The sequence below is a fragment of the Manacus candei genome, unplaced genomic scaffold, assembly GCF_025592945.1.
Source record: "Manacus candei isolate 608988 ecotype Guabito, Panama unplaced genomic scaffold, ASM2559294v1 h1tg000014l, whole genome shotgun sequence".
NCBI lineage: Eukaryota > Metazoa > Chordata > Aves > Passeriformes > Pipridae > Manacus > Manacus candei.
In genome coordinates, this window is record NW_026138062.1 from 53,963,786 (window position 1) to 53,989,925 (window position 26,140).

The following is a 26,140-nucleotide window of genomic DNA, read 5'->3' on the forward strand; positions in this document are numbered from 1 at the left end:
GGAGCCTGGGGGCCCGAAGCGCGGGGATGATGGATGCAGGGATGCGGGGATGGAGGGCGGGACCGGGAGGTGGCATCTACCCGAGGGTACTGCTGCGGGGCAGAGAGGCGGGGGGCGGCGGGGGTGAGCCCTGGGGGACGGCCCGGGGAAGCGGGATCCCGGGGGGCCTCCGCCCCCTAAGGACGGACCCGTCCGGGGGTGGCATTCGCCGGAGCGAGCTGAAGCGACGGGTCCCTTGGAGACACCTTTCTCCATGGCAACCTAATCGCTTCCTGTGAAGATCCCGAAATAACCGACGAGACGAGGGAGCGGAGCCGAGCGGAGCCGAGCCGAGCGGAGCGGGCAGCGGCGGCGGGGAGGCGGCAGGGGTCAGGTCCGGCGGGCGCGGGGCTGCGGGAGCGCAGCGCGGGCGAGCAGGGAGCGGGAGGAGCCTTCGCGCCCGGCCACCGGGGCAGGGGGCTCCGGGGCCGAGGGGATGCGCTGCCCCCGCCCGGCCGCTGTCCCCGCCCGGCCACCCCGGCGCCCCCCGCGGGCTGCAGCGGGGCCACGGTGCCGGGCGCGCCCGCGCCAGCAGCCATGGGGTTAACGGGAGGCAGCGAGCGAGAGAGACAGAGACAGAGAGAGAGAAAGAGGGGCTGGACCAGTCCTCGGCAGCTGTTTATTTCAAGGCATCTCTCGCTCCCTCTCCCTCAGCCAAGGCTCAGCCTCAGCAAACCTTCCTCCTCCTCCTCCTCCTCCTCCTCCTCCTCCTGTTCTCCTTCCTTCGTCCTGGCCATGAGAGGCACGGGCAGCAGCAGCTGTGCTCCCCCAGCCCCCTGCTCCGCCGCCCCGGCTGCGCCCCACTCGTCTCCTCGCAAGGTAAGTTCATCCTCTCGGCCCGGGCTTGGGGGACAGAGTAGGGACAGGGCTGCAGGGGTGGGGGGGAAAGGGGGCTCCATGCCTATCTCCAAGTCATCTCTCCCCGTCTCCTTCCCTGTGTCCTTTCTCTCCTTTTTTCTTTTCCCTTTCCCCATCTAGGTGCTCTGTCTCCTTCTAGCCGGCTGTCTCCTTCCTCCCCCCTTCTTTTCCTCCTCTTTCAGTCTGGGGCAGGGGATGCCCGAGGGGATGGGAGGGAGGGGGCACAGCCGAGGCATCGCTGCCTCTTGCCCTCCAGTTTCGGGCTCCATCACAGACCTGTTGTGCTGGAGCACTGGAGCCTGTGCTGAGGAAGGCGACTTCAGCCAAATTGGCGCAGCTGGAGGAAGGAAACAGAGGGGTCAGTCCCTCGTGCTGCCTGGCCAAGGGTGCACCATGCAAGAGAGAGCAATTCAGACGTGGAGACTCAGCACTTGAAACACTCAGATGCCCGGGAACAGTAGGAAACTGGGAGGCAGAAGATTGGCAGACTCATAACATGTATTGCAGGCAGGCACTAGATGGCAGGGGACCGGCATCCTAGAGTGCTGCTTGGAATGGGGCCACATTCACAGTTCCCAAATGCAGGGAGACTTAAGCTCAGAGGACCACTGATGGGCTTCACATGCCCATTCCCTAGCTACCAAAATGTCCAAATGCATCATCACCCTTCCAGCCCTGCATTCTGCCCCAGCTTTAGGACTTCCATACCCAGCCCCTAAGTGCTCAGGCTGGTACCCTGGCACAGGAATTCCCACTGGCAAGTCACCAAATGCTGCAGGACCTGCACTGATTCAGGACAAGCAGTGTCAGCCCCTCCATGGTCCTGCTGGATCCTCCTGGGTACTGTCACCAACCCTCTCAGCCTCAGACACCAGGTAGAGCAGCCTGACGTGAGGCACTGCATTCCGACTGCCTGCCCCAAGATGCAGCCTGCTCTGTGAGCTGTTGTCCCCAGCCCCATGCATAGTGGGAACTCTTTCCCCAGATGGGCTTGGCATCTCCCATCCCAGGGTACCAGCATTTGGATTCACACTCCCAGCTGCCAAAACTCCTCCGAGTGCAGCAGAATTACCTCCCTGGGGCAGCTGCCCTGAGATTCCTCCCTTTCCCTGTCCCCACCCAGCTGAATACAGCAGGATGTATATATAACCCTTTTTCACCAACACTGGGCTTCCTGCTTTCTGTTCCAAACCAGTAACAACTGCATCTCTGGCTCTTGGACCATGAACTCTGGGATGTTCATGACCACTGAGAAAAATACAGATGTGGGATGCCCAGGGCACCGTGCAGTGCATGTCAGAGGCTTGCTGCCAGTGCATGGACTTGCTCTGCTCAGTGCTTGGAGATAGCTGCCAGGTTCTGTGGTCCCAGATCACAATCTCATATTGGTAGCTGTCACCGTAGCCCTTAATGCTGGCTCGGAGTTTAAAAAATTACAGCCAACCCAGCGTTCCTTCTCTGTGAGGTGGGCTGGGTCCTCCTAAGGTTTGTTTTGATTTTTTTATCACTATTTTGAGTGGGATTGTTGCCGTGGGGGAGCTGGGTGAAGCAAGGATTTGCATGAAGCTCTCGGTGCTGCGGGATTGCTAATGGCGAGTGTTATTTCAGCCAGCAGCAAGTTTCATAATCTTGGCCCAGCTCCTGTGAATGTTCTGTTTCTCAGGGTCATGAGCCTCTTTAACCTTCTTCCATCCCTTCCCCCTCTCCCCAAACTGGTTGGAAATTTCATTGTTCCAGTGGAATATATCCGTCATGTGAGGTCATCGCTGCATAAGGAGAGGTGATTGATTGCTTAGGTCACTGGGGCCTGTCCCATGCTGGGCTTTGAATGCTGGTTTGGAGACCTTGAACTAGACTCTATGCTCAAAGGCGAGGTGATGTGGGGTGCAGAGGGGTATGGTGATGCTTTCCCAGCAGCTTGAGTCGCTGAACAAACAGACTGCTGCATTTTGAACTAGCTGGAACACTCTGAGAGCAGACAGCTTCATTCCTAGAGGCACAGTATCACAGCAGTCAAGCTTGAGATGTTACAAAAATACAGATAGATCATCATCTGCCAGCTGAGCCAGACAGAATCGGGTGCAACTCTTTTCCCAACCCCAGATGGAAGGCGACTCTACCCGCTTCTCGCTAACACGGCTTGTGTGCGCTCGGCTTCATCCAACTGCTCTCCAGTCAGAGTTGATCTCGGCTAAGCATCAAGAAAGCTGTGCGATTCTAGAATTTAAGGCCAGAGGGACCATTTTGATCATCGAGACTGACCTACAGCAGAGCACAGGCCAGAGAATTTCACCAATTTAATTTCCTGCACCAAGCCCATAACTTCTGATTGAACTGTAGCATCTCTTTTAGGAATACAGCCAGGCAAAGGCTCCAGGCAGTAAGGAACACACCACTTGCCCAGGTAAATTTTGCTGGTGTGTGACCCTCTTTATTAATAGTATTGTTCCTCACTTGAATTTGTCAAACTTCAGCATTTTGTAACAGAAGGTTACAGATTGCGTTTGATGCGAGGGAGCTACAGCATGGTTATTGCCTGCACACGTCTGGCACCTTGGCTCTATTATTCCTGTGACTTTTTTATTTGGACAGGATTTATCTATGGGATGATGGTATACAAGAGTTCTGAACATGGAGAAGGAGTTATCATCATCAGATCCTAGGGCTTTCCTGGGGCATGGTAGCATCTGAACTCCAGAGCTCAGGGTGTCACATTCAGGGTTTAGTTTGAGCTCCCTGCTCGGAACAGGAGTGCAGCAGGCTTTGCTCCTAGCCATTAGGTAGGATGTAAATTCCCAGCCCTCCTTGGTGAACTGGTATATATGCTTTAGGGCATGGCTACCGAGATCTGCTCTCTCATGTCCCAGAAGTGGTGGATCCATGCTGCAGGAGACTTACAGAGAGGGAGGAAGCACAGATGGGTCCCTGATGCTGGGGAACAGCAGTGGATTCATGTTTCCATTCTGCAAATGCAATGAGAGCAGCTCCTAACAGATTAGCCCCAGTCTGTACTGATGGTGGGGTCCATATGCAGTAGCAAAGAACAATGTAATTCTTACTCGCTGCTTTCAAGCACCAAGATTCACAAACTGAGCTCAATGAAGTGCCCTGGGGAAATAGCTTTGTCATTCACACTCTGTCATCTGTGCATCACAGGACCGGAACGCTGTGGTGAAGGCTCTGTACCTAGAGTGAAAGTGTACAGGTTCCTGTTCAGACTCTGGGAGTAGCCCTGTCTGGTTTTATTGCAATTAGAGCTGGGAAACACATATGAAAGCAAGAGTTATGTCATGAGGTACTGGTGCAGAAATCCAATCTCTCTGCTCTGGTGCACAAAGTCTTCTTGCACGGTGTTAAGGTGGGATTTATGCATCCAGGTAGTAAGAGCATTGGTGTCCTCTCTTCCTCTCTGAAGATCTAACAGTTTATTCAGGATCCACACTGGGAGCTGCACACAGAGCCAAACAAGGGGCATGTGTTACGCTTGCCCTCCAACGCAGCAGGGTCTGTGCCCAGGACACAGTCCCAAATGCCAGTGGCTGACCGCAGAGTGCCCCAGACATGCTTTGTCTGCTAGTTTTTCAATAAACCACAGAGACATCCATGCTCTGTTTTGAACATAAACTCTCCATGCACAGCGGCGTCCAGCCTGCACTGGCTGGCATTTCCACCCACAGCTTTCATGCTATGTGCTGCTCCCAGCTCCTCCACAACCAGGCCTGGGTCTGCCAGTGCAGGACACATTCACTCTGTCTTCGGCCACGACCTGATTAGCAAACCAGAATGTGTCAGCTGAGACTGACCGACATTGCCTCATTCCCACGCTCATTTGGAGTCATCTTTGGGATGGGGGCACTGAGAGTCACCGGCTCTTCACAGGCAGCAGAACCTGTGCACAGCAGTGTCTCAGGTCTGAGGTTTACGCCGCGTGTCCGGGCTGTCACCTCCCCAGCATCGTGTGTACATGAGGTGGTCAGTGCTGGGGCTCACTCCTTCCCCTCATTACAGCTCATTACAGCCATTACCTGCTACGTAGGGCTGAAATTTAGACTACTGGGTGTGAAAGCCATCCAGGATTTGGCTCTGTAGGGTTTCTTATTCCCAGGCTTTAGATCCTGGAAATCCATAGTCTGTGGTGCTGTTGCTGGAACTCACAATCTCAGCTGAGACGTACAACGAGGTCTCCATTATAAGACCTCCCAACAAGCAAGGACAGCGCAGTGAGCCAGCACACCTACACCCAGTTCATGTTTCTCAGGGTAGAGCCACTGCTGTTAGGAGGAGTGATAGAGGTTACACTTGCACCTCTACCGTACCACATACACCCTGAAGGACTGGCACTGAGGTCTACCAGTACCTGGAGAAGACCTCCCCTTCTGGGATGGCTGCATCCACATCTGCTGCCTGATGCAAAACAGCCCACAGCCCCTGAAGATTTGAGCTGTGACTGAGAATGCCGTGCAACAAAGAGAGCAGGCTCTTCACCCTAGGAATCTACTGTCTCATGGTGAGTGCCAGGCATGGCCCCAGGCACTCCAGGCCACCTTGAAACCACGTGTGCAGCTTGTGTGCCCTCTAGCCTGGAGACTCACACAAGGAGGTCCTCGATGCTTGGAATTCCCCTCCTTTTCAAAGTCCAAAATAAATCCTGTCACGGATTTGTGTTGCCAGACATGATCTTCCACGGCATCATGATCATAATCCAGATGGCCAAGATCTCCCCAGTCTCTGCCTTTGTAAGAATCTTACTCCATTCTGCTGCCTCTCTGCAGAGCTGCATTTTAACACTGAGTCCCCTCCAAGGCTTAGAGGTTCAGGAGCAAAGTACAAAGAAATGCTGAGAATAGCTGCTCTTTTCTCCTCATCTTCATCTCAGGATCCCTCCAGAGACTGATCTTGCCCCGGAGGGAGGGGCAGGGCACATTAGCCAACAATTCTTTTTTTTTCTGTGAACTTTGTTTAAATATTTAACAGAAGGAAACTAAAAATATCCTCGGTTAATGCAGCAGGAGCTAGACAGCTACTTACTCTTGGGTGCCCTTCCTTCCCAGCCCCTCTCCTCAGGTGTACATCACAGCAAGCAGCAGGCTCTTCCCTCAGCAAGAGGAAGCCTCCCATGCAGGAGGGGCTGAAGTTTTAGTTCAGGACTTGGGCTGAGCAGGAGCGGATGGCAGTAACCCCCTGGGAGCCGGGAGGTGCAGCACAGCTTGCTCAGGGCTGGAGGTGCAGGGTTGGCCTCTGCATTCACTCCCTCAGCCAAGCATCCCTGTTTCTTCACCCTGGCAGCCACAGGAGGGCATGACCGTGGGTTGTCGGCATTCATGCTTTCCTCTTCACAGTGAAGGAGTGAGCTGAACATCTTGCATGATTTTTTTTTTTTTCTCCCGTATGTGCGTGCGGTTGCGGAGAGGATCTGGGGTCAGGCACATAACAGCTCACCGGGGAAGGGCCGGCACCGCGCTGTGCACAGCCAAGGGAAGGGGCAGACAGCATGAAGGGCAGCCGTGCTACCACCGGACTGATGCCGGAGGGTGGTGCGCGTCCGGTGCAGAAATCCAGCTGAGGGGACCTCCCCTTACTCCGTATTATTGCTGCTCAGCAACGGGAGGCAAGAGAGAAAGGGGAGGAATAAGAGAGAAAGGGAGGGATGGGACAGTGCAGAGGACATTAGGATGAGGAGTGTGGGAAGGTAATTTTATGTTAGCTAAGAGGAAAGTAAATACTAAATATTTGATAGGCATAGTTTTTCTCTCAAATTCTTTAGTAAGGCTGGACTTTTCTGGCTGATTCGCTCTCTTTCTCAGTCTTCTTGGTTTATCACTCTCGTGCTTCCCCTCTCGCTCCCTTGCTCTGGCACACAATGAAGAGGCTCTTTTTTAATAAATGGATTACACGCTCTACACTATAAATAAACACAGGAATTAAGATTCCAACTTGTTTTAGTGATAAGCAAACAAAGATCCCGAATCTCCCTCTCAGCCCTCATACACTAGAGTCCCTGGGGAAGCTGCACATGTGCTTCAGCACGTGTGCTCCAGACATCATTCCTGGCTTTTGTGAGCATATGCTAACACGTGTGTTTCTGTGCAGTGTTGAGATCAGGGGCACGATACACCTCTGTGCAGGAGAGCATGAGGGCACGAGAGCAGGACAGCGTGCACATGTGGGTGCATGGACTCCCCTTATCCTGCCTGCCAGAGCCGGGAGCTTGCCTGGGGTGGCACACACTGCCTGCAGGGAGACAGCCATCACCGCTGTGCGAGGGGACACTGACACCTCTCCTTTTTGGTTCCCAGTGAAGAAGATGAGACAAGATCCTCACTGAGCAAAGACGCTGTTGCATCTAAGATGGAGCCCAGTGCTTGGTAGGTTCACAGCTTCCCACATCGGCAGGTGAGGAGGGAAGACAACAGGAGTGTGGGTGGTGGGCTGCTTCCAGCTGCCTGGCCTTTCAACAGGAGGGACATTTCAGATAAGGCTGTCTTCTTCCTCCCCCCACCCTGCAGCAGGATGCCTCCACTCCTCTCCTGCATCCACTCCCTGCAGCTGTGGCATCTCCTCCTCGTCATCTCGGCCATCCCTCCTCCTGGCATCTGGTCTCTTCGCTCTCGTGTCCCAATGGCCTCTCGGCCTCTTTGCACCCGTCGGAGCCCCTCAGCCCCACGGCCCATTTGCATCTGGGAAAGGACCTCGCTGCCGGAGCGGGATTCTCGCTCGGCCCAGCTGCGCCAGCGTGCCCTGCCTGCCCGGGGAGCAGAGCTGCGGCACGTCGTGCGGCTGAGGCGTCAGGCGGCGGGGGCCCGTCCTGCCACTCCCTCCGGATTTGAGGACGGCATGCCCTCTTCCCAGTACCCCTGGGCCATCGTGTGGGGTCCCACGGTGTCAGATGAGGATGGAGGGGACACAAACTCAGCCAACCCAGGCTTCCCACCGCTGGGATACACCTTTGTCTCTCCGCACGGGATGGCAACGGCACAGCCCAACTCCCATTCACTCCTGCATAATGCGGGGCTCAACCTGCGGGAGACCCCGGCCACCCTGCGGCCCTTCCTGTTTGGGCCCCGGGGGGAAGGTAAATTTGCCCTTTGCTTCTTTCACCTCCTGTCCCTGCAGGAGCAGCTCCTTCTGCAAAACTTAGATGTAACCTCCCTGCTGCTCTCTGGGGACTGGTGGGAGTGGCCATCACACTCCCCTCTCTCCCTTTGCCTCGCAGGTGTGGACCCCCAGCTGTACGTCACCATCACCATCTCCATCATCATTGTCCTGGTTGCCACTGGGATCATATTCAAGTTCTGGTGAGTAGGGTTTGGGCCGCTGGAGGATCTCACCATGCCGGTGTCTGCAGGTGGGTGGGCAGGAGGACTGTGGGCTTGGGACCCATTTGTCCCACGGGTGCAGATCTGGTGCCGCAAGCCCTTGGAAGGTTTGGCACATGGCCAAGTTGGGCTCTAACACTGAGCGTAGTGGGGTCCTTCCCACAGATCTGTCTGTCATTTAGGGCAGAGGCTTGTCTTTTTCCCTCACCCCTTGCTCTCTCCAAAGCTGGGACCGTAATCAGAAACGCCGGCGTCACTCGGGGCAGCAAAGCAGTGGGAGGCAGCAGGAGAGCCAGCAGCCTCTCACGGACCTCTCCCCCACCACCGTCAGCATCCTGGGGCCCTACGGCGACTCCCTGGCCCCCACGCCTGAGGCAGAGGAGTCCAGGCAGGGCCAGGAGGGTGTGGAGAAACTGGGTGGCCATGGGAAGAACGCAGCCTTCCAGCTCAACCGGTGAGTGGCCGGTGAGCCAGGCAGGAGGGGGTAGCAGAGGACAGCGGGACAGGTAGAATGAGGCACGGCAAAGGTGCCATTGGTTAGTGGGGGTTGCGGGTTGGGGCAGTGTAAGCGTTAATTAATTTCCAATTCTCTCTTTCCCCCAGAATCCCATTGGTGAACCTGTGACGCTCCTGGGAGAGGCTGAGCTCGCTCTCCCCACCCTCCTGTCACAGCCGGCGAGTGCAGATTCCTGCTGCCTCCGCTACCCCAGGAAACAACAATCTCCTTGTGCCACGACCCACCACCACCATTATTAACTAACCCCACTGGGATGTGCCTGGGCAAATGGACGAGCTGGGCCTCCTTAGCCTCCTGCTGGGGGAAGGTTGGGGACCCCCCCACCCATGCAGGACAGGGGGATGGGAGAGCAGGATGCTGGGAGGGAAGACAGCTGGTGGTGGTCCCAGCCCCTCTCCTCGCATATGTGCGCAGACACACTTGGATCTCCATGACTCTCTCACCAGTGCATGCCTGACATTGGGTGTAGGCAAGGTGGAAAGGCATACCCCTGTCCCCGTGGGCCCTAACCCCTCCGTGTGTCTCCTCCCATGTCGTGTGCTTTGCAGTGAATGTCTGGAGTTCAGTGGCTGCAGGATTGCCCGCTGGGGCTTGGTCTCCCCTGAGCCAAGGTGACTCAAGTGGCAGCAGGTTCTTCTGTTCCTAAGGCCTTGGCCTTCCTGAGATCCCAATGGTGGGTGAAGCTTGGGCAGAAGAGGCTCACACAACACCTGGGCCCCCTCAACAATCCATTTTCTTGAAGGAAACGTTACCTCCCCCTTAGATGGAAAATATTCACATCTTTCCAGTTTCTTTCTGCCTAACACTCCTCTGTTTTTTTCTCTTCAGCTTTTATCTTTCTTCATCTCTCTATTCACAGTTTTCTTTCCCTCAGTTCCCACCACCCTGCCACTTCTCTTGCCAGTTAAAGCTGGAAAAGATTCCTTTAGCTTTCCAAATATTTTGATCTGTTGAAAGCTTCCTTGCTGTCCCCCTCTACCCCCTTAGTCTCCTTCAACAAGATTTTTCTGAAGAACACCAGTCTATGGTGATGTCCTTCAGAAAATCCAAGGCAAAGCCCTCTGCTCACAATGTTATTTAGCAAGCATCCTGGACACGGCAGCCAAAGCATGGCATGCAGACAAAGCTGGGAATGAGGAACTTGAGTTTTGCAGGGCTGAGGTAGGGAGCTGCTTTCAGACCCTCATGGCACAGGCAACAAGCAGCAGACACTCTCTGTGCCGGGTATGACAAAGAGCAGTTTCAAGTTGACTTTGGGAACACTGGAAGGGTTGCCATGTACTGCTGGTAGATCTCTCCTGGAGTGACTGGAAACCCAGGAGGCAATATTCACCAAAGGCATGAAAGAGGGGATATCTGGGGTCCTAAGCTTCCTCAGTGTGTTGCCCCAGCTAGCTGGGAACTGAAAGCAATGGCACAGGTGTCTGTCCAAACTGGTTACCTGTGCATGTCCTTCAGGGCTGTGGTGGTCCGTGGGACAGGCAGCCACACTGTCACTGTGAGCAAGATCCGTGCATCTCCACCTCTTTCTATGTGTGGACCCAGGGTGTCACTTTGAGGAAGAGTGAGATGGCAAATTTCAGCTTAATGACAATAGTTGCTCTCCCTTGGCTTTTGTGGACACCTTCAAATTAATTAAAACACCACACTGATAGCCACTGAGCTGAAATGATGTTAAGGTTTGCCCCTATAGTGTTCAAACACCTTCAGCTGTGGGACTGATGTGTCCAGAGACAGGAAACACACACAATTTGAAGACCCTATTGCACCATACAGAATTTCTAACAAAAGTCATGTTGGAGAGAAGGAAATGGCCCTTTCAAACTTTATCTCTGTAGTAAAAGCCTATCCTTTGTAAGAAAAAGCACAGGGAGTTTCATAAGAGGCCTGGTTCTGCCCATTTACCCAGATGAACTATTAGGTGATCTCGAGTCCCATCTGACTCACTGTGAAGGACATTTAAATAAGAGTGTAAATTACAATAAGCTTTGCAAAAAACAGTAGCGAATTGGAGAAAATGACAGGTCAAATAAAATTACTGGCTTATTAAAAGCACTGAATGGCTGAAAGGTGTAGGTGGAAAAGGACTCTGGAGATCTCTAGTCTAAGCACAGGTTGAGTCTGTGCTTATAGCAGGGGATATTAGTGCTTTACCATAGATCGATCTGTTACTGAGCCTGTTCTTATTCAGGCTCCATTCAAGGCTTTGGTGGGCATTCAAGCTGCAGATGGACAGAGAAGAGCCAGGTGGCTGTTCCTGCTTGCTGCCCCATTTGCTGCTGCCCCTGCAAGCTGAGGGCAGCTCGGGGCTGTTCCCCCTCTCACTGGCACATCCATGCTAGAAGGGGAAGGACATCTGCACACAGTCTGCAGGAGGCCACACTCCTGATTGCTGGCAGTTTACAATATAATGCTTTGAACTGGTTTAAGTAATCTTCCAGACCAGATTAATTAGATTGTTCTTTGATCAACAGTGTTTGTTGAAACAAGGCCGGAGTTTAGACTCTTCACTTCAAGGGCTGTCCTTGGACTTTGTTTTTCCACATGCTGCATGGAGAAAAGGTTTGTAAGAAAGTGGGAGGGGACCACAAGAGGCATAGTGAAAACATTTTCCAACGCTTGATGCGTGGAAGCCCTGCACTCTCCTGGCCAGGCTTTTGTAAATTCTGCAAACAAATCGGATTTCAGTGGTTTGGGGTTTTTTCCTCCCCCTTTTACATGTCTCTGGTTTTGGTAAAAGTATTTCCAGGGAGTGACACCTTTCATGGATACTGTGGTAAGGGGGAAGCTGGTGAATGCAGTAGAGAAAACTCTTACAACAACAGAAGCTTGGATATGTCGAACATCTTTTCTAAGACCAATTTTCCTAGCCAAATATCTTTTTATGACAGTCATTCACTCTCTCACACAAAACAGGTTAGGTACGGGGAAACAACTTCACGGTCCTGCCCAAACATTCATTGCTGTTTTGTCCCTGGAACAAAACATTCAAAACACATGTAAACACACAAGCTTCTTCCAGTCAATAAATAGTCTCACTGAATCTGTTTTCTCCATGACTGGAGCCTTATAAACCCTCTTCCCCTACAGAGACTGGAGCCGGAGCATGCCTGTAGTCTCTTCCCTGCCCCAGGCTAGTATTTTGTAAGATGTGCACATGGATGTGTTGACAGCACTGAATGCCAAGCCAGGGCAAAGGCCAGTACCTTCTGAGGCACAGCCTATCAGTTTTCCCTGGCTTCCAGGTGAACAGAGGAGAAAGTTCTGGATTATTGTTTTTTTCCAGTGAAAACTTCACAGAGAGAAAAGCATGTGGGGAAAACAGCTGAAAATGCTCATAGCTTTTGGCTGATCCTGCCCAACATTTCTCTGTCGTTAAAAGGCAACATCCAGGTGGGCTGAGTGAGTTGAAGGAACTATGTCTCTGCTGAGCTCCTGGAGAGCCCTGGCTTTGTTAACGCAAGGGTGGTCTCTCTGTGAGTGCAATGGGAGGGAGGAAAGGTCTGGGGAGAATCTCTCCCCTCTGCCCTATACTGTTTTGGAGCAGGAACTGAAGTCTCCCTCTCTGTACCCAAGAGAGTGGTATGACCACAAGGCCAAATCCTGCTTGGGCTTCCCCATCTGGTTGGTTGTGACTGGTAGGCAGGGAACAGACTGCTGCTGTGTGCTTCCACACCTCTCCTCCAGTCCAGTTTCCAGGGACTCACATCCAGCCAAGCATCCCAAAACTTCAGAGAGGGCTATCTACCTCTTCCTCAATGGCACCCAAGTGCCCTTGCAAATCTGGTCCCTTCGTTTCCCACTCCACTTCCCAATAAAGAAAAATGCTTGGAAAGGAGTGGTTTGTTCATTCCCCGCAAGTTCTCAAACACGACTATCTTGAGACTGTTCTGAATTAAACTGGGGTTTTGTTTTTTCACTCTGACAAACCACATCTGTGGCACAGCCTTAGAGCTGAGACCTGCAGCACAAAAGCCCTGGGTCAAACTCCAGCTGCCCATCTGCACCCCTGCTAATGTCCCACTGTAGTGCTGGCCCTACTTTGGCAAGATCATAGAGAGGCATCGCCTTCCTTCTCCAACTGCTGGCTCTCTACTCCTCTTCCCCTGTTGTTTTCCCTCTCCCACTGTTTTCCCTCTTCCCACTCCTGTCCTGTACCGTGGTCTCTCTCCGGGGTATCTCTCCCCTCCTACTGTTTCACTCTCCCCACTCCTCTCTTGTTTTCCCTTTGCCCCTTGGTCTTGTTCTGCTGCGGCTTCCATCCTCCCCTCTGGCCTCCCTCATGCTTCCCTGCTCAGTCTCGCTCTTCCCCCTCCCCTGCCCTTGTGCGCTGTGATATATATTTTTGTAGGATTTCTCTTCTCCCTGTGGTGAAATATTCAATTCTTGTGGGATGTTAGTTTCAACATTTTTAAATAAAACTTTGCAAATTATTGAAAGCAGAGCTCTCGCTGCTGTGGAAGGTGTAACACTGGAAAAGTCAGGGTGGGATGAGAGGGACTTCACCTGGGGCAGACCCCAGTGGGATGGGGGCTCAGACACCTAGCATCCCACAGTCTCTTCTTTGAGGTAGAGGGGGAAATCTGGCCATGTATCTATCTTGCTTTGGTCTCTCTGCTGACCAAAGAGGCCCTTTGACCACCTTCATGCATTTTCATGGGAAGTGGCCCCTGATGGAGGAGGAGCCTTTCTTCACCCACTTCTCCACCCAAAGCTGCTGTCCTGCCTCTGGAGCTTCTGCCTCCCAGCTGCATGCTGGGGCTGCTTGTCACACACAGGTTCACGCTGGGGGCCAGGGTGTCCAGGAGAGGTGAGAGAAGCTGAGGGGAAGGGAGGGAGATGGAGTGCTGCAGGCACAGAAGCCTCCCTCACTCTGTATCCCGCGGCTGCCTCCGCAATTTCTATTTACAGCCCTGCTACCTCCCCTCCTGGCCACAGAGCTGCTGCTGTTGCTGGTTTCCAGGGCTGCTCTGTAATTAAGCATCCTTGTCTCCTGCAACTCCTCCACTTCACAAGCCCGGCAGCAATCGGGCTGGGGGCAGGGGGCGCAGAAGAGGTGCTGGAGACCAACACCAGACTTGACGGCCACTCCGAAGGGCTGCTCCCCAGCAATGGCAGGAGGATTGCAGGGTGCTGGGAATGGTACTTCACCCCTGCTCCCTCTCTCCTGTTGCTGTTTGAGTCTCTGAGCATTGGAGGTGCCCCTGATCCTCTGCTTTACTATTGGAGGAAGAAGCAGACTCCCTAAACCACACTTGACCTGAGACTCTGTCCTGGGATCTCTGCCTACTGGAAGGACCCAGGACTGCCTCCTGCTGCAGAACTAGGCCCCTCCACATGGCATCCTGTGCCCTGGACAGGACCTCTGCGGGTTGGAAGCAGCCCCAGGCCCACCAGAGAGCAGATGCGCTTCTGCGATGGCTGTCCCAGGGTACACACACATAAGGGGCTGAACAGCACCTCTTCTGCCCCTGTGCTGAGTGTGAGAGGACAGAGTCCTTCCCCCTGTTGCTTTAGGTGGCTGATCCTCTCCAGTCAGTGGCTCTGGGGCTGGGCAGGCTGGAGAGACTTGACTGAGGAGGCGACAGATGCTCACTGTGCTGAAATTACAGTCATGTACTCATCGGTGCAGTGAAATGTCTTGCACAAACCTCATCTGCTTCCAGGCAGAGCTTCAGCCCTTCTTGCTGACTTCTCTGTCATCAGATGCGTTTCCTCTGGTGCCCTCTCTGCACAGGCTGAGGCTGCAGGCACTCAGTCAAACATTCCCTTTCTTCACCAGGACTCACTCTGACTCACAGGAGAGGCTCCACAAGCTTCCCCTTTTTCTTCTGGCTTCCTGAAACACTGACTCCCTAGTTTAGTCCCCTCCCATCACCACTCCCCACTACATCACTCCTGCCCACCTGTCCATGTTGACTTCCCCCCCTTCCAGCCTGGCCCCAGCCCTGCCTCCTTCCCCAGCATCTCACTTCCTTTGCAGTGTCCAACCTTGCCTCCTTCCCTAGCATCTCCCCCTCATCCTGTTCTCCAGCAGGGAGCTAGCACTGGGAGTTGCATGCTGAATGAGGACAGCAGAGATGGAAGGAATGAATGCAATAATTTAAATCAAAGAAGAACATCTAAAAACTGTAGAATCACTTCAAGACACATAAAAATCACTTTGACCACAAGGAATGGTCCAAAAAATGAGCATGAGGTATTGCTGACCGCTGTGATTTCCTGAAAAAGGGAGTAGTTCAGAAATACATTTTGAAAACATTTCCCAAATCTGGGATTCCCTCCAGCTGAGTGCCTTCTATAACCTGCAATAAATTATCCCATTATGGGGAAAAAAATTTAGGCAACTGTCAGCTGGAAGTGCTTGTATTGCAGGCATGTGGCAGTGAGCAAGAGCTCTTGCTTGCATTCCCTGCTCAGGTAGCTTCTCCAGAGTTGGGGATCTAAGTTAGGACTCCATGTGCTCTGGAGAAACTCAAGTGTAAGCCTTTGTGCAGAAGGAATGGAGAGCTTAATTCAGAGGTAGCTCCACACCCTACTAAAGGGACGTGGCTAAATGGATGGCCATTTAATTAGCAGAAATGCACAACTTGAAACTGCCATAAAGAGTCGCCCTGAAACAACCAACCTCTCATTTCAGTGTCATGTAAAAGAGTGGAGTAGTTCCCTTGGCTCATTCCTGCTTTGATCCTCAGAGGCAGAATTGAATCTTTATTGAGGGCTGCTGTGTCTCCGAGTGCACACTGCACTCAGTGAATAATAGGCCATTCAGTGACGCATTCCACATTGATCCAAAGCCCAGCTTTCTCTGGGAGTGACCAGAATACAAGCAAAACTATCTTCAACCTCAGATCAATCCTCACAAGAGATCTGGCAGGGAAGTAAATGCTAGTCTCTGCTCCAGGGTCCTGTCCTTCATCTCTGTGGCTCCTAGTTAGTGCTCCAGTGGCAGGAGAGCAGATGCTCTAAGGCAGCCAGTCTAGTTTGAAGCCCAGACTTCATCGACAGCTGGACTTACCACAAGGGTTCAACAAGCAAACAAGCAAGCAAGCAAGCCTGGGGTGACTTGTTTTCTATCAGAGGAACACAGTTTGATGTCTTCAGCATGCACTGGTCAAATCTGTGTTACAGCCTGGCCTGAATGGCAAGATGATTGGTTTCCTCATTAGTTTGCCTAGGAAAGGATGCATCAGAATCACAGGCATCATGACTCTCTCTCAGGTACCATCTAAGCCTGGGTAAAGTGACACAGAAAGTAGAAGCTTTCTGAGCCCTTCCCAAACCAAGGGGCAGGCAGTGGTGGGTGTCCTCTTCTACTGTCAGAGGAGTCAATCTAGCCAGGTTTTGCACCGTGAACACACACAGCTTTGCCTGAACATGCTCATTAATCAAAACATGAGTGCAGTGGTAAAACATAGCTACAGTGGAGGTTTGTGTCAATCTCATTACATTGATTCATTTGGTGACACCAGGATGTTGTCTAAGCCTGAAATGGTTTCTCTCCGATGCCTTTTTCTGCTTTGCCAATTCCTTTCTTGTGTGACATATTGCATGTGAGTGAACATCACATAAATGAGGTCCAAGGCTCTCCTTAGCGTTACCCTGCGTTGGCTGGATACACAGCAGGAACCATAAGAGGTTCCTTTATAATGAGATTTCTCTTACACTAAGCATCAGAGTCTCCATGACAATACTGAAGACCAAAAAGACTGTCCTGAATAAATGAGGGGTTCTTGTAGCAACTCATGTTGACCAGCTTAGTTGTAGCTAACTACATGGTGCAGTGATTCTGAGTGCAGTAAATGAGGAAGAGACAGATTTTTCCCTAGTGTACCTGCAATTTAGAGGAGGGCAGGGACAAAATGGTGACTAGGCATAACACTGCCTCTTCCAGGGTTTTGGTGACAGTTCTTTGCTGATGCTCAGGCAGTCCTGCAGAGACAAACAAATTGCCTAACCAAAATATAAGGAGCTGAAGCTGTCAAGCAAAAGCCTAAAGAGAGGCATAGGGCGCAGGAACATGAGGGAGGACAGGAGGAGAGAGTGGGCAGAACCAGAAATTGTGGCTAGAATTAAAAGATGGGGCTGGAAGGAGAAGTAGGTTCAGAGGAAGGGGTCAGAATAGAAATTTAGGGCTAGGGGGCATTAAAAGCACTCGGTAAATAAAGATAAGATGGGTGAAACAGGGCTCTGGGAGCTCATGGGTACCAGAGTGCTGCCAGCACTGAAGCACCAGGTTAGCCTGAGGGCTTACCCAGCTCCTCTGATTCTTCCAGCTGTTTTAGGAGCAGCAGTTGGGTCCTCCTCTGCCTGCCTGTCTCCTGGGGAGGGAAGAGGAAGCACATGCTCATGGGTCAGCCCTCAGAGGTCAGTCTCACTGCTGCAGTGCTGACCGAGCCCATGTGTCAGAGATGCAGGATTGTCACAAAATGTAGGTCAGGGTGTGAAAGTCCCTTTTTATAAGTTTAAAGGCCTTCGCCCTCTGATGTTCAATCCATATATTCCCACTTAAGGCATGTTTTTCCCTTTTCTTGCTTCCTCTTCTGATGTTAGTTGTTTGGTCATCAGTTTCCAGGAGATGAGATGGAGCCCTCTTCATGTGATCTACAGAGGCATCAAGAACTAAGCCATAGGGATCACATTCTGAACATGCACGGCACTGAGAACACCAAAAATGCGGCTGTCAGTGTCTGCCCTTGGGCCGCCAGAGCCAGTCTTTTGGCCTCTGGCCTTTACCACTAAAGGGCAAGAACAGTACCTCCTGGAGCAGTGGTGGTGAGAGACGAGTCCCTCAGACTCAGAGATGAATGCACTAGAAAGCCCAGAAAGAATGACACATCAGGAGAGTGCTTTGCAAAGTTGAAGCCAAGGATGCAAATCTGAAGGAAGGAGCGAGTAGTGGCATGAAACAGCGAGCACCATCCTCTGCACCAGAAGGGCCTGGTGGAAAAGCAGTGCATGATAATGTGACTCCAAGCATCTATCAGGATGGTGCATGAAGGAAGAGGTTGGTGTTTCACAACTTCTGAGCTGACTTTGCATCCTGGGTGGTTGCTGCTATTCGTTTTCTTCTTCTGTGATAATTGTACGTCGTTTCCCTGCACAGTTCACTGCACAAATGATTTCACATACCCGCCCGAGCTGTGCTTTATTGTATTTTGTTTAAATATGCGAAATTGTATGCAACTCCATGTGACGTCTTATGCAAATTGCTTCTTGTGTCACTGTGCATATTTGAAATTAATTTGAGTAAGATCACAGCTCTGACTCTGAAGCCATTGTTTAGACTGAGCACTCACCCAGCTCCCCTGATCCTTCCAGTTATCTCAGGAGCAGCAGCCTGAGCCTCCCCCGCCTGCCTCAGCCTTGATCCAGAGGCAACATGTGCTGGAGGTGACACAGCTTAGATGAAGGTCACATTCATGGCCTCTGCTGAGTTTGCCAGTTAGTGCAGTCAGAAACTGAGTATTTAACAGTGAAGTTGGAACACCAGACTCATGTCCTAGAAGGCTTTACAGACATGAACTCATGGGAAGCAAATTTTAATCCCTGCAGAGCCAGGCTAGAGTCTGGATGGGGACACAGCACCCAACGGTTCAACAGCTCACCAAAATATCCAAAGGCATCTAGCCTTAGAAGAAAGCACTGGTGTTACAATGTCAGGAATTAAAGATGCTTTCTGGAGGAGCTTCTTAATGATCCACCCTTTTCATCAGTGGATCTGTAGATATAAGGCAAATGCTCTACATACAAGTGCTCCATCTTTTTAAAAAGATCAGGTTCCATTAAAAACATCTACTAAATACACCAGCCATAACACAGGCAGCAATATATTATCTACACTAATCTCTGAACACACTCAAGCCATTTCAGAAACATTCTTCATGCTAATTTTCCTTTTTCTCCTCTGCTTGGTTATGAGTCAGCAGCTAGGCTTGAAACCCCTAACCTTCATCACTGAGGAAGCTGTAGACGTCATTCCATCTAGGCCTTAATTGTCTATTAAAGAACAGAAAAGATACAGTCAACCACTGAGTTTGCTGTAACTCCTGTTTTATCTCCAGCTCATATAATCCACTGTAATCTGGCAGTGAAGTGTTTCATGCAAGGACTTCTGTGTTGGGCAGTTGAGTGCGGGCAGGTGCCGAGAGGCAGGAGTGATTGGAGCTGAGGGCCATGTCCCAGGGCTGCTGGTGTCCAGGGCTGGTGGCAGGAAGGAGCAAGGAAGGAGGAGCTCCAAGGCAGAAGCAGCTGGTTCACTGTAGCACCCAGCCTGTGGTTGCCCTGGGAGAGTCGCTGTCATCTTTCCCTTTGACAGATGCTTCAGGGGCATCCCCTTTTCTCATCGCCTTTTGCCATCCTGTGCCGAGCTGGTGTCATTCAACTGACTGCACTCCCTGGAAAAGGGAACAAATGATGGACCCTGGCCACTAACCAGTACCCTGGCTGGGTACTAAGCCTCAGTTAGTGAAGAGGAGTGAAAACAGCAGAGGAGCTGGCCTCAAAGCCCCTAAGTGCCCAGCTCACAAGGATGCACATTCGCCTGGGCTGTGGTGTGGAGGAGCCTTCTTCTGCTCATCAGAAATCCCCTCAGATCTGCAAGACATTCAGCTGTCACCTGAAGCAGTTGGTCCTGGGCCTGCCTGTCACATACTGTCCCCTCCAATTTGTGTGCTAGTTCTCTGCACGCTGGAGGCAGCAGAATGTGCATCCTGCACTCCCCGAGTAATTACAGGCCTACAGCACTCTGCAGTGTCCCCAGTACACCATCCCCACAGGCTCAAACAGCCAGTATCACTTCCAGGCAAGCCTCAGGCACCCAGCTTGGCTTGTGCTGCTTTAAGGGCAAAGCCATTATGAAAATGTCCTGCATAAGGAGAGTGGACTGGCAGAGATCTCCTCACCTGTGGCAGGCAGCCCCATTGTATCCTCTTGATCAGAGACTTCCAGTACCAAAACAAACTCAGTCTCCTGGCCTCACTGCTGCTTCTGAAAGGCTGTTCCAGATCCTTGCACTAGTAGGTGGGAAGCTCCTTCTAATTTCCATCCTCAGTGTACCCATGACCCAGCCTATGGTAATTCGTTCTTGTGCCAGCATTGTCCTCAGGCTTAAATTCAATGTCAAACCCCTTTGTTAACACAGAGTTAATGTTGCTTGGTGATAGCTCATTCCTTTCCCAGAACATTATGTTCATCAAAACACAAACTTGTGGGAAAACAGGACATTTAGAGTTAAAGTACATGCCCAGGCAACCTTATTTCTGCTCCTTCTGAGCTGGCAGCTGCCAGAGGGACTGTCAGCTCTCTGTCTACATTCACTGTGTCAAGTATAAAGTGCTCTGTGATGATCAGTAGGAGCATTACCTGGGACTGGAGGGGGTGAGCAAGGAGGGGAGAGCCAGTCCCTCGAGGACAGGCAGGGGCCGGTGCCTGACTGCAGTCTCTGTGATGAAAGACAAAGTGTTACTGCCCATGGGATACTCAGGCATTTTCAGTGCACCACTTTCAAGGACAGAAGGAGATTACATGTGATTAGGACGTCCTAGGGTAAAGACTTCACCAGGCACTCCATTCTGCAACAACACCGAAAGCAAAAACTTTCTGGCAGGCATCAGCTCATAAAAATGCAGCCGTGTGGCATCAGTGCTCTGGGAAGAACACAGCAGTGCTCACTGAGTAGAGCATGTCCCGGGCCACTGCACTGCGGAGTCACTGGGGTGGAGGAAAGCCATCTCCAGCAGCAAGTTTAGCTAGCCAGGCAGATTGGGTTTAACCAGAGCTGGAGAGGACTCACACGATTCCTGGCAGCAGCAGGCTGTCTGCCCTTTTGTGTAGTTGCAGTCCCGCTGTTTCTACCACAGAGGCTGCTGTGTCTAAGGTGAAGGATGTTATGAGGTTGCCATGAGGTTCACCCCCATCCCAGGCTCCATATTAAGGGAATTCAGACCAAGATTGCCAGCACAGCTACAGAGATGCACAGCACATAAGAGCCAGGGCTGAAAATTTTGGCAGTTTTAATACATGGTGATTGCAGAAGCTTCAAGCACAGAAGTAAAGAATGGCCAGAGGGACTCCCTCTATACACTACTCCCCTTTTATCCATTCTGCTCCTATCTCCAGCTCACCTTTCTCACTGCATTAAAACACCAGTGCTTTTGAAACTTCTAATGTTTAAAACAAAGTTTCTTGCAGTCTTTGCTGCTGGGTATATATTTCCTAATCAGTGACTTACTGGAGGTTCAGTACGAAGTGCAGCCACAAATCCTGCCCCAGACAGGCTGATCAGCATCCCTCTGTCCAGCCAGGCTTTGGGCTGGGCTCCTGATCTCCATCAGTTTTCAGGAGTTAAGCAGCATTTCTTAAATTTATTGCCTACTCTCTGTAGTTTTTTACTGTGGATTATGTGCAGGGCCTGCCCTGTTTCCAGAACAGTCCCCTTGCTGACCCCAAAGGGCAGATGACCATACCTACCATGACAGGGATGTGCAGATGATGGGAGATGAGCTAGGGGAAGCTAAGGGCTGTTAGCTGGCAAGCCTGATGAGCTCTACTCCAGAGAAGGAGAGAGGGAATAAGCACAGAGCAATTTCTCAGGTGGCAGCTGCTTCTCAGACAGAGCCAGGGCTTCTGTGACAGATGCTCACTCTGCCTGCAAGGCTAGAGGAAGCAAAGCCCCAGGTGACCGTGGTGCTGAGGGAGTTCCTGAAAAACACAAGCATCCTTGCTAAAATGAGACCCGGCAATGATGCAAAAGATTTTCTAGGAACTCTTGAGTATCTAGGTGACACTGAGAACTGCCCTGAGGATGTGGAGATCATTATGCCAGCCTGCCTGGGAGGAGGAGCTCAGCCAGTTGAGTGGGAAGGAAGCACTTGAATCTGCAGAATACTACCTGCTGCAGCTCTCAACTCATTGCCCTGACCCAGGGACTCGCTGCTTCCAGTCAGGGACTGAGCAGGAAACATGTGCCTCTGGGTCTCACATTCCTCCGGGCAGAATACCTGGCCACTTCTGGATTGTCTAAAGCCCTATTTAAAGTTAGAGATGCTTCCACCCAGAGAAGCAGTAAATAATTCAGGAGCTTTTGGGTCTATCAAGAGGCCCCAGGAACAAGTTTGCAACTATTGTGTGCTCAGCTTGAATAGCAGAAAATTACCCAAAAAGCAGACTGCACTGCGGAGTGTGAGAAACATAAAGATGGAGTGTGCAAAGTGAGAAAAGGACAGTGCTCTGTCAAACAGACAGAACACACTTAACGATACAGGCAGCTGGATCTGCTGCCCTCTGAAACAGAAGAACTACATTAAATCTTGATGGGATACACCCACAAGTGAGCTGGCAGAAGTCATTGCAAGGCCTATCTCGATAATTCTTGATTGATCATAGCAACTTGGAGAAGTACCTGAAGGCTGGAGGAAAGCAAACATCACTCCTGACTACAAGAAGGGCAAGAAGGAGGACCCAGGGTCAGTGTGCCTCACCTTCATCCCTGGGAAGATGATGGAGCAGCTAATCCTGGAAATCATTTGCAGGCTCATGAGCAACAAGAAAATCATCAGGAATAGCAAGCATGGATTCACCAAGGGGAAGTCATGGTTGACCAACTTGATAACCTTCTATCATAGAAAGACTCACCTTCAATAGGGCCTTTGGCACTGTATGCCACAAGACAATCACAAACAAGCTGCTGATGTATGGGCTGGATAAACAGAGAATGAGGTGGGTTGAAAACTGCCTGAATGGCCGGGCCCGGAGGGTGGTGATCAGTGGGGCAGAGTTGGAGGCCAGTGCCTAGTATTGACTCCTGGTGGATGGAGGACCCCTGGGTGATTCCTCAGCAGAGGGAGGTTGGACCAGATAACCTCCAGATCTCCCTTCCAACCTCAACCACTCAATGATTCTCTGAAATTAACAGGAACGGTCTCTGAAGTGTGCTACCCCAAGCTGTGCCTGGGCTTTTTCTCAAGCAGTGATAGCTGGATTGGGCTAAAACTGCACCAGCAGTGTGACAAAATGGGTAGTTGCAGGTCTCCAGTCTGCCCTGCATCCTGGGGCTGTGTACTCCAGCACAAATACAGTCATGGCTTCTGGGAGACAATCTGAGGAGATGGCAGGTTGAGGCTGCCCGCAGTGGTACCCTCTAGCAACAAGGGCAGGGTGACTTCTCCATCCCAGGTGGAGGTGAAGGGCATGATGGCAGGGAAACTATCTTCAATTTGCTCTGCTTCTCATCAGGAACTGTTCGCTCTTGCCATATGGCTACACGCCTTGTCTGCAGGGGAAAAAGTAGTGCCCAGGTATGTGATATGGGAGAGAAACAGTGAAAAGCTCACCAGATGTGCTGTGAATAGCTAACACTACTGCTGTTGAGCTTAGCTCTTAGGGAACTACAGCATGAGGAGGACGATGAAGTAATCCTGGGAGATGAGCTGCCCGCAGTACAGTGAGAGGAAACAAGGCAGCTGGTGAGTTCTCCCTGCTGATATTGTAAACACATCTAAAAAATTACTTCCCTGAATATGATGTTTACCTGAAACTTGGGAGCCTTGCCCAGAGGGATCTGCTCCAGATGCTGTGAAAACTCTGGGATACAACAAAGGCGCAAGAGCTGCTGAAACCTGAAAAGCCACTCAGAGTGATGCAGTCCAAGCCTGCTAACTCTGAAAACCTCTCAGCATGTTTTAATCTGTAATGAATTCCAGAGGGGTTCACAGTGCACAGACTTGATGCATCTCTGATGCTACAGACTGTTAAAACACTTGTAGAAGACTGTCCTTCCATGCTTTTGGTGCTTACCCAAGGGGCTCCTGGCAAACTCTGTTATCCCCAGAACCCAAACAGCAGACTACTTGTCTGCCTTTTATCCTGGCTGGATTTGACTCCTGCCCCTTCAGCTGGCCACAGCCCCAAGCCCCTCTCCCTCAGCCCCTTTCAGGCAGCAGCTGCACATATGAACCAGCTTCTCCTCCAATGTGTACTTCAAACCTGAAAAAATCCCTCCAACGTCAATTCGTCAAGATCACATTAAGCCCATCTAACCTCACTGTCTGACAGGGGGATGTAGTAGATGTGATACATCTTGACTTCTAAGCTTTTGATAGAGCAAAAGGCACAAAGCTTTCATAAACAAACAGTGGGAGAAAAAAAAACACTTAGAATTGCCAAAAGGTGTAGACAATTGCAAAAAATTATATACAGCTGGTCTGGGGAGATTGCACTGTCAGAGTGGAAAGGCACTTTTCAACAGGGCTGTGGAAATTCGTAGATTCATTTTCATCCCTGAAAGCTTAAGGTGTGTGGTAGGAAAAGCTTTTTAAGTATCGAGCACTAAAATGCTGGACTAGATTTGCCAGGAAGCCCTGTCACTGTAGGCTGTTGAGAACAGGTTCAACAAATATCTGTCAGGGATGAGTTGTGCTTACTTAATCTTGTCGTCGGGTCAGGAGGCTGAATGAATTAGATGACTGCCCGAGGTCTTGTCCCAATTTCATTTCCCCCAATTAAATTAAATAAACCTCAGAAATTATTGTTAGAAGCAAGGTGCAGCAGGCTGTACTTACTGCATCCCCCCTGAGTCAAGTGTTAGATCAGCGCTAACCCTGTCCAGGTGTAAACCACATTCGAGATCTACCATTCTTCCCCCGATCCTGAAAACCAGGATGATGAAACCCTTTCATCTCTGCTGTCTGCACAGGCATGTGGTACATTGAGTTCAAACTGGCTTTTGTGTATTTTTCCAAAGAACCGAGCCTTTTCTGAGATGCTGGGTTTTAAATTTCTTTCCTGAGAGTGTTTATGGGAGCGGACATTGTGTGGGAGAAACACCAAGCAGTTGCCTGTGTAGAGAGCACAAGACTTTGGACTGATCTTTTACCCTTGAAAAAAAAACTCTTTGGGGGATGAAGCAGAAAAATGTGGGCTTGTGGGGCTGTGTTCAGTATATCTTTTCTTACAATGCTGTGCTTGTTGTGCTAACCTGCTCTGCCTGCCAAAGAAGCATAGCAAATTTCAGGGAGAGGTAGATCTGTGCAGCCTTAGAAAAAGCCAAACTCTGAAGAGAAAAGGACTGCCCAACTCAATCATGGTTGAGCTCCTTCCCTTCTATAATGGCTCATTTAGTTGGGCACATCCCTGTGTGTAAAATGGATTTCTAGAGAGAAGTTCATCCATTTCAGCCTTTCACTAAGCTGAAGAAGCCAACCCTTCTCCCTGTCTGCTCACATGGAGAGCAGGGGGAGGCACGGAGACAGACTCTGTTATTCCAGCTCCCCCACACTGCTGCCAGCCCTGAGCCCACTTCCAAACATGAGTGACAAATTGTATATAGCATCCTAAATAAGATTAACATAATGATCTCTTTAAGGCTGTTGTCTTTGTGATCACGTCACATCGGAGCTTCATAATCACCTCGTGAGTGATGAATACACCCAGATCTGTCTTTTCTTCTGTCATTTCTAACCAGCGAATCTCTGTGTGTAAGACATTCCTGTTAGCGGGAGCAAAGAACAGGACCTCACACTGCTCTGCTCTGGACTGTGAGTAATTCTTCTAAATGCATTTAATCAGCAAACTTCCTCTTCATGCTGCTTTTTGCTGAGCTAGAGCCATTACTGCAAGCAGAATTATTCCCAAGGCCAGTAACATTCCTCCATGGTGGCAGTTCCCTTTTGACTCCACACATCATCTGCCTCTCCCCGGCATTTTACCCACCTAAAATTCTCCTACTAATTCCTTTTGCTTCAGCTGCCTTCCAGCCCTTACTGTATCAAATGCCCTGCTGAAATCCAGCTAGATTAGGTTTACCGATTTTTTTTTTTCCACTCAGGTAAGGGAAAGAAGGTGAAGAAAAGAATCAAGTTTAGGGCACACAGTGCTTTTGTTGATAAACCCATTCCGTATTTGATTCCATTTCCCACTTACTGCTGTAACTTTAATTTTGTTTTCCTTCTGTAATTTGTTCTTAACCTTGTGCTCTGTTGAGACTAGACTAATGGGTTTACAGCTGCCCAGAGTACTTTGTTTTCTCTCTTCCTGAAATATAGCTCCCTTTTCCCAGCCCTGGCATGGTTACCCTGAATTTGATGGATATGCTGCAAATCTTTTCTCCCAAAACTGCTGTTTCCTCAGCCAGTTTTGAAAAAGAACCCACAAATATCAAAGGTAACCTGGTGAGCTCCAGTCTTGCTGCAATAGAGCTTCTCGAGGTTTGGTTTTTTTCCCTTAATACAGTAAGTTACTCTTCTCCATTCTTTCTTCTGTCTTCTTCTCCCACTTTTTCATCATCATCCTTCTTATTGAGAAATGAGGCAGCTGTAAAGACCTAGAGGTGCTTTAGCAGCACTGTGGTGAATACTGAAGGTGGTGTGAGGAGTGCACCAGCTGAGCACCCACCACTGCTCCCCTGGTGGGC

General features: G+C 50.9%; 2 protein-coding genes across 6 annotated transcripts in view; one reads left to right on the plus strand and one right to left on the minus strand.

Moving 5' to 3' along the window:
* Positions 1–26,140, minus strand: part of LAG3 (lymphocyte activating 3) — a 177,945-nt gene that overhangs the window by 61,288 nt on the left and 90,517 nt on the right. The gene's annotated exons all lie outside the window — the stretch shown is intronic.
* PIANP (PILR alpha associated neural protein) lies at positions 177–13,169 on the plus strand. 4 transcript variants are annotated; one of them, XM_051780850.1, is made up of 7 exons: positions 177–373; positions 694–858; positions 7,194–7,262; positions 7,404–7,969; positions 8,111–8,192; positions 8,440–8,667; positions 8,817–13,169. In XM_051780850.1, exons 3-7 carry the CDS (start codon positions 7,246–7,248, stop codon positions 8,836–8,838), a joined length of 915 nt encoding a protein of 304 aa, XP_051636810.1. In that variant the 5' UTR covers positions 177–373; positions 694–858; positions 7,194–7,245; the 3' UTR covers positions 8,839–13,169. The 4 variants fall into 4 exon arrangements, with proteins under 4 accessions (XP_051636810.1, XP_051636812.1, XP_051636809.1 ...); XM_051780852.1 differs by lacking the exon at positions 177–373 and having other exon boundaries at positions 536–858; positions 7,194–7,290; positions 7,407–7,969; XM_051780849.1 differs by lacking the exon at positions 177–373 and having other exon boundaries at positions 536–858.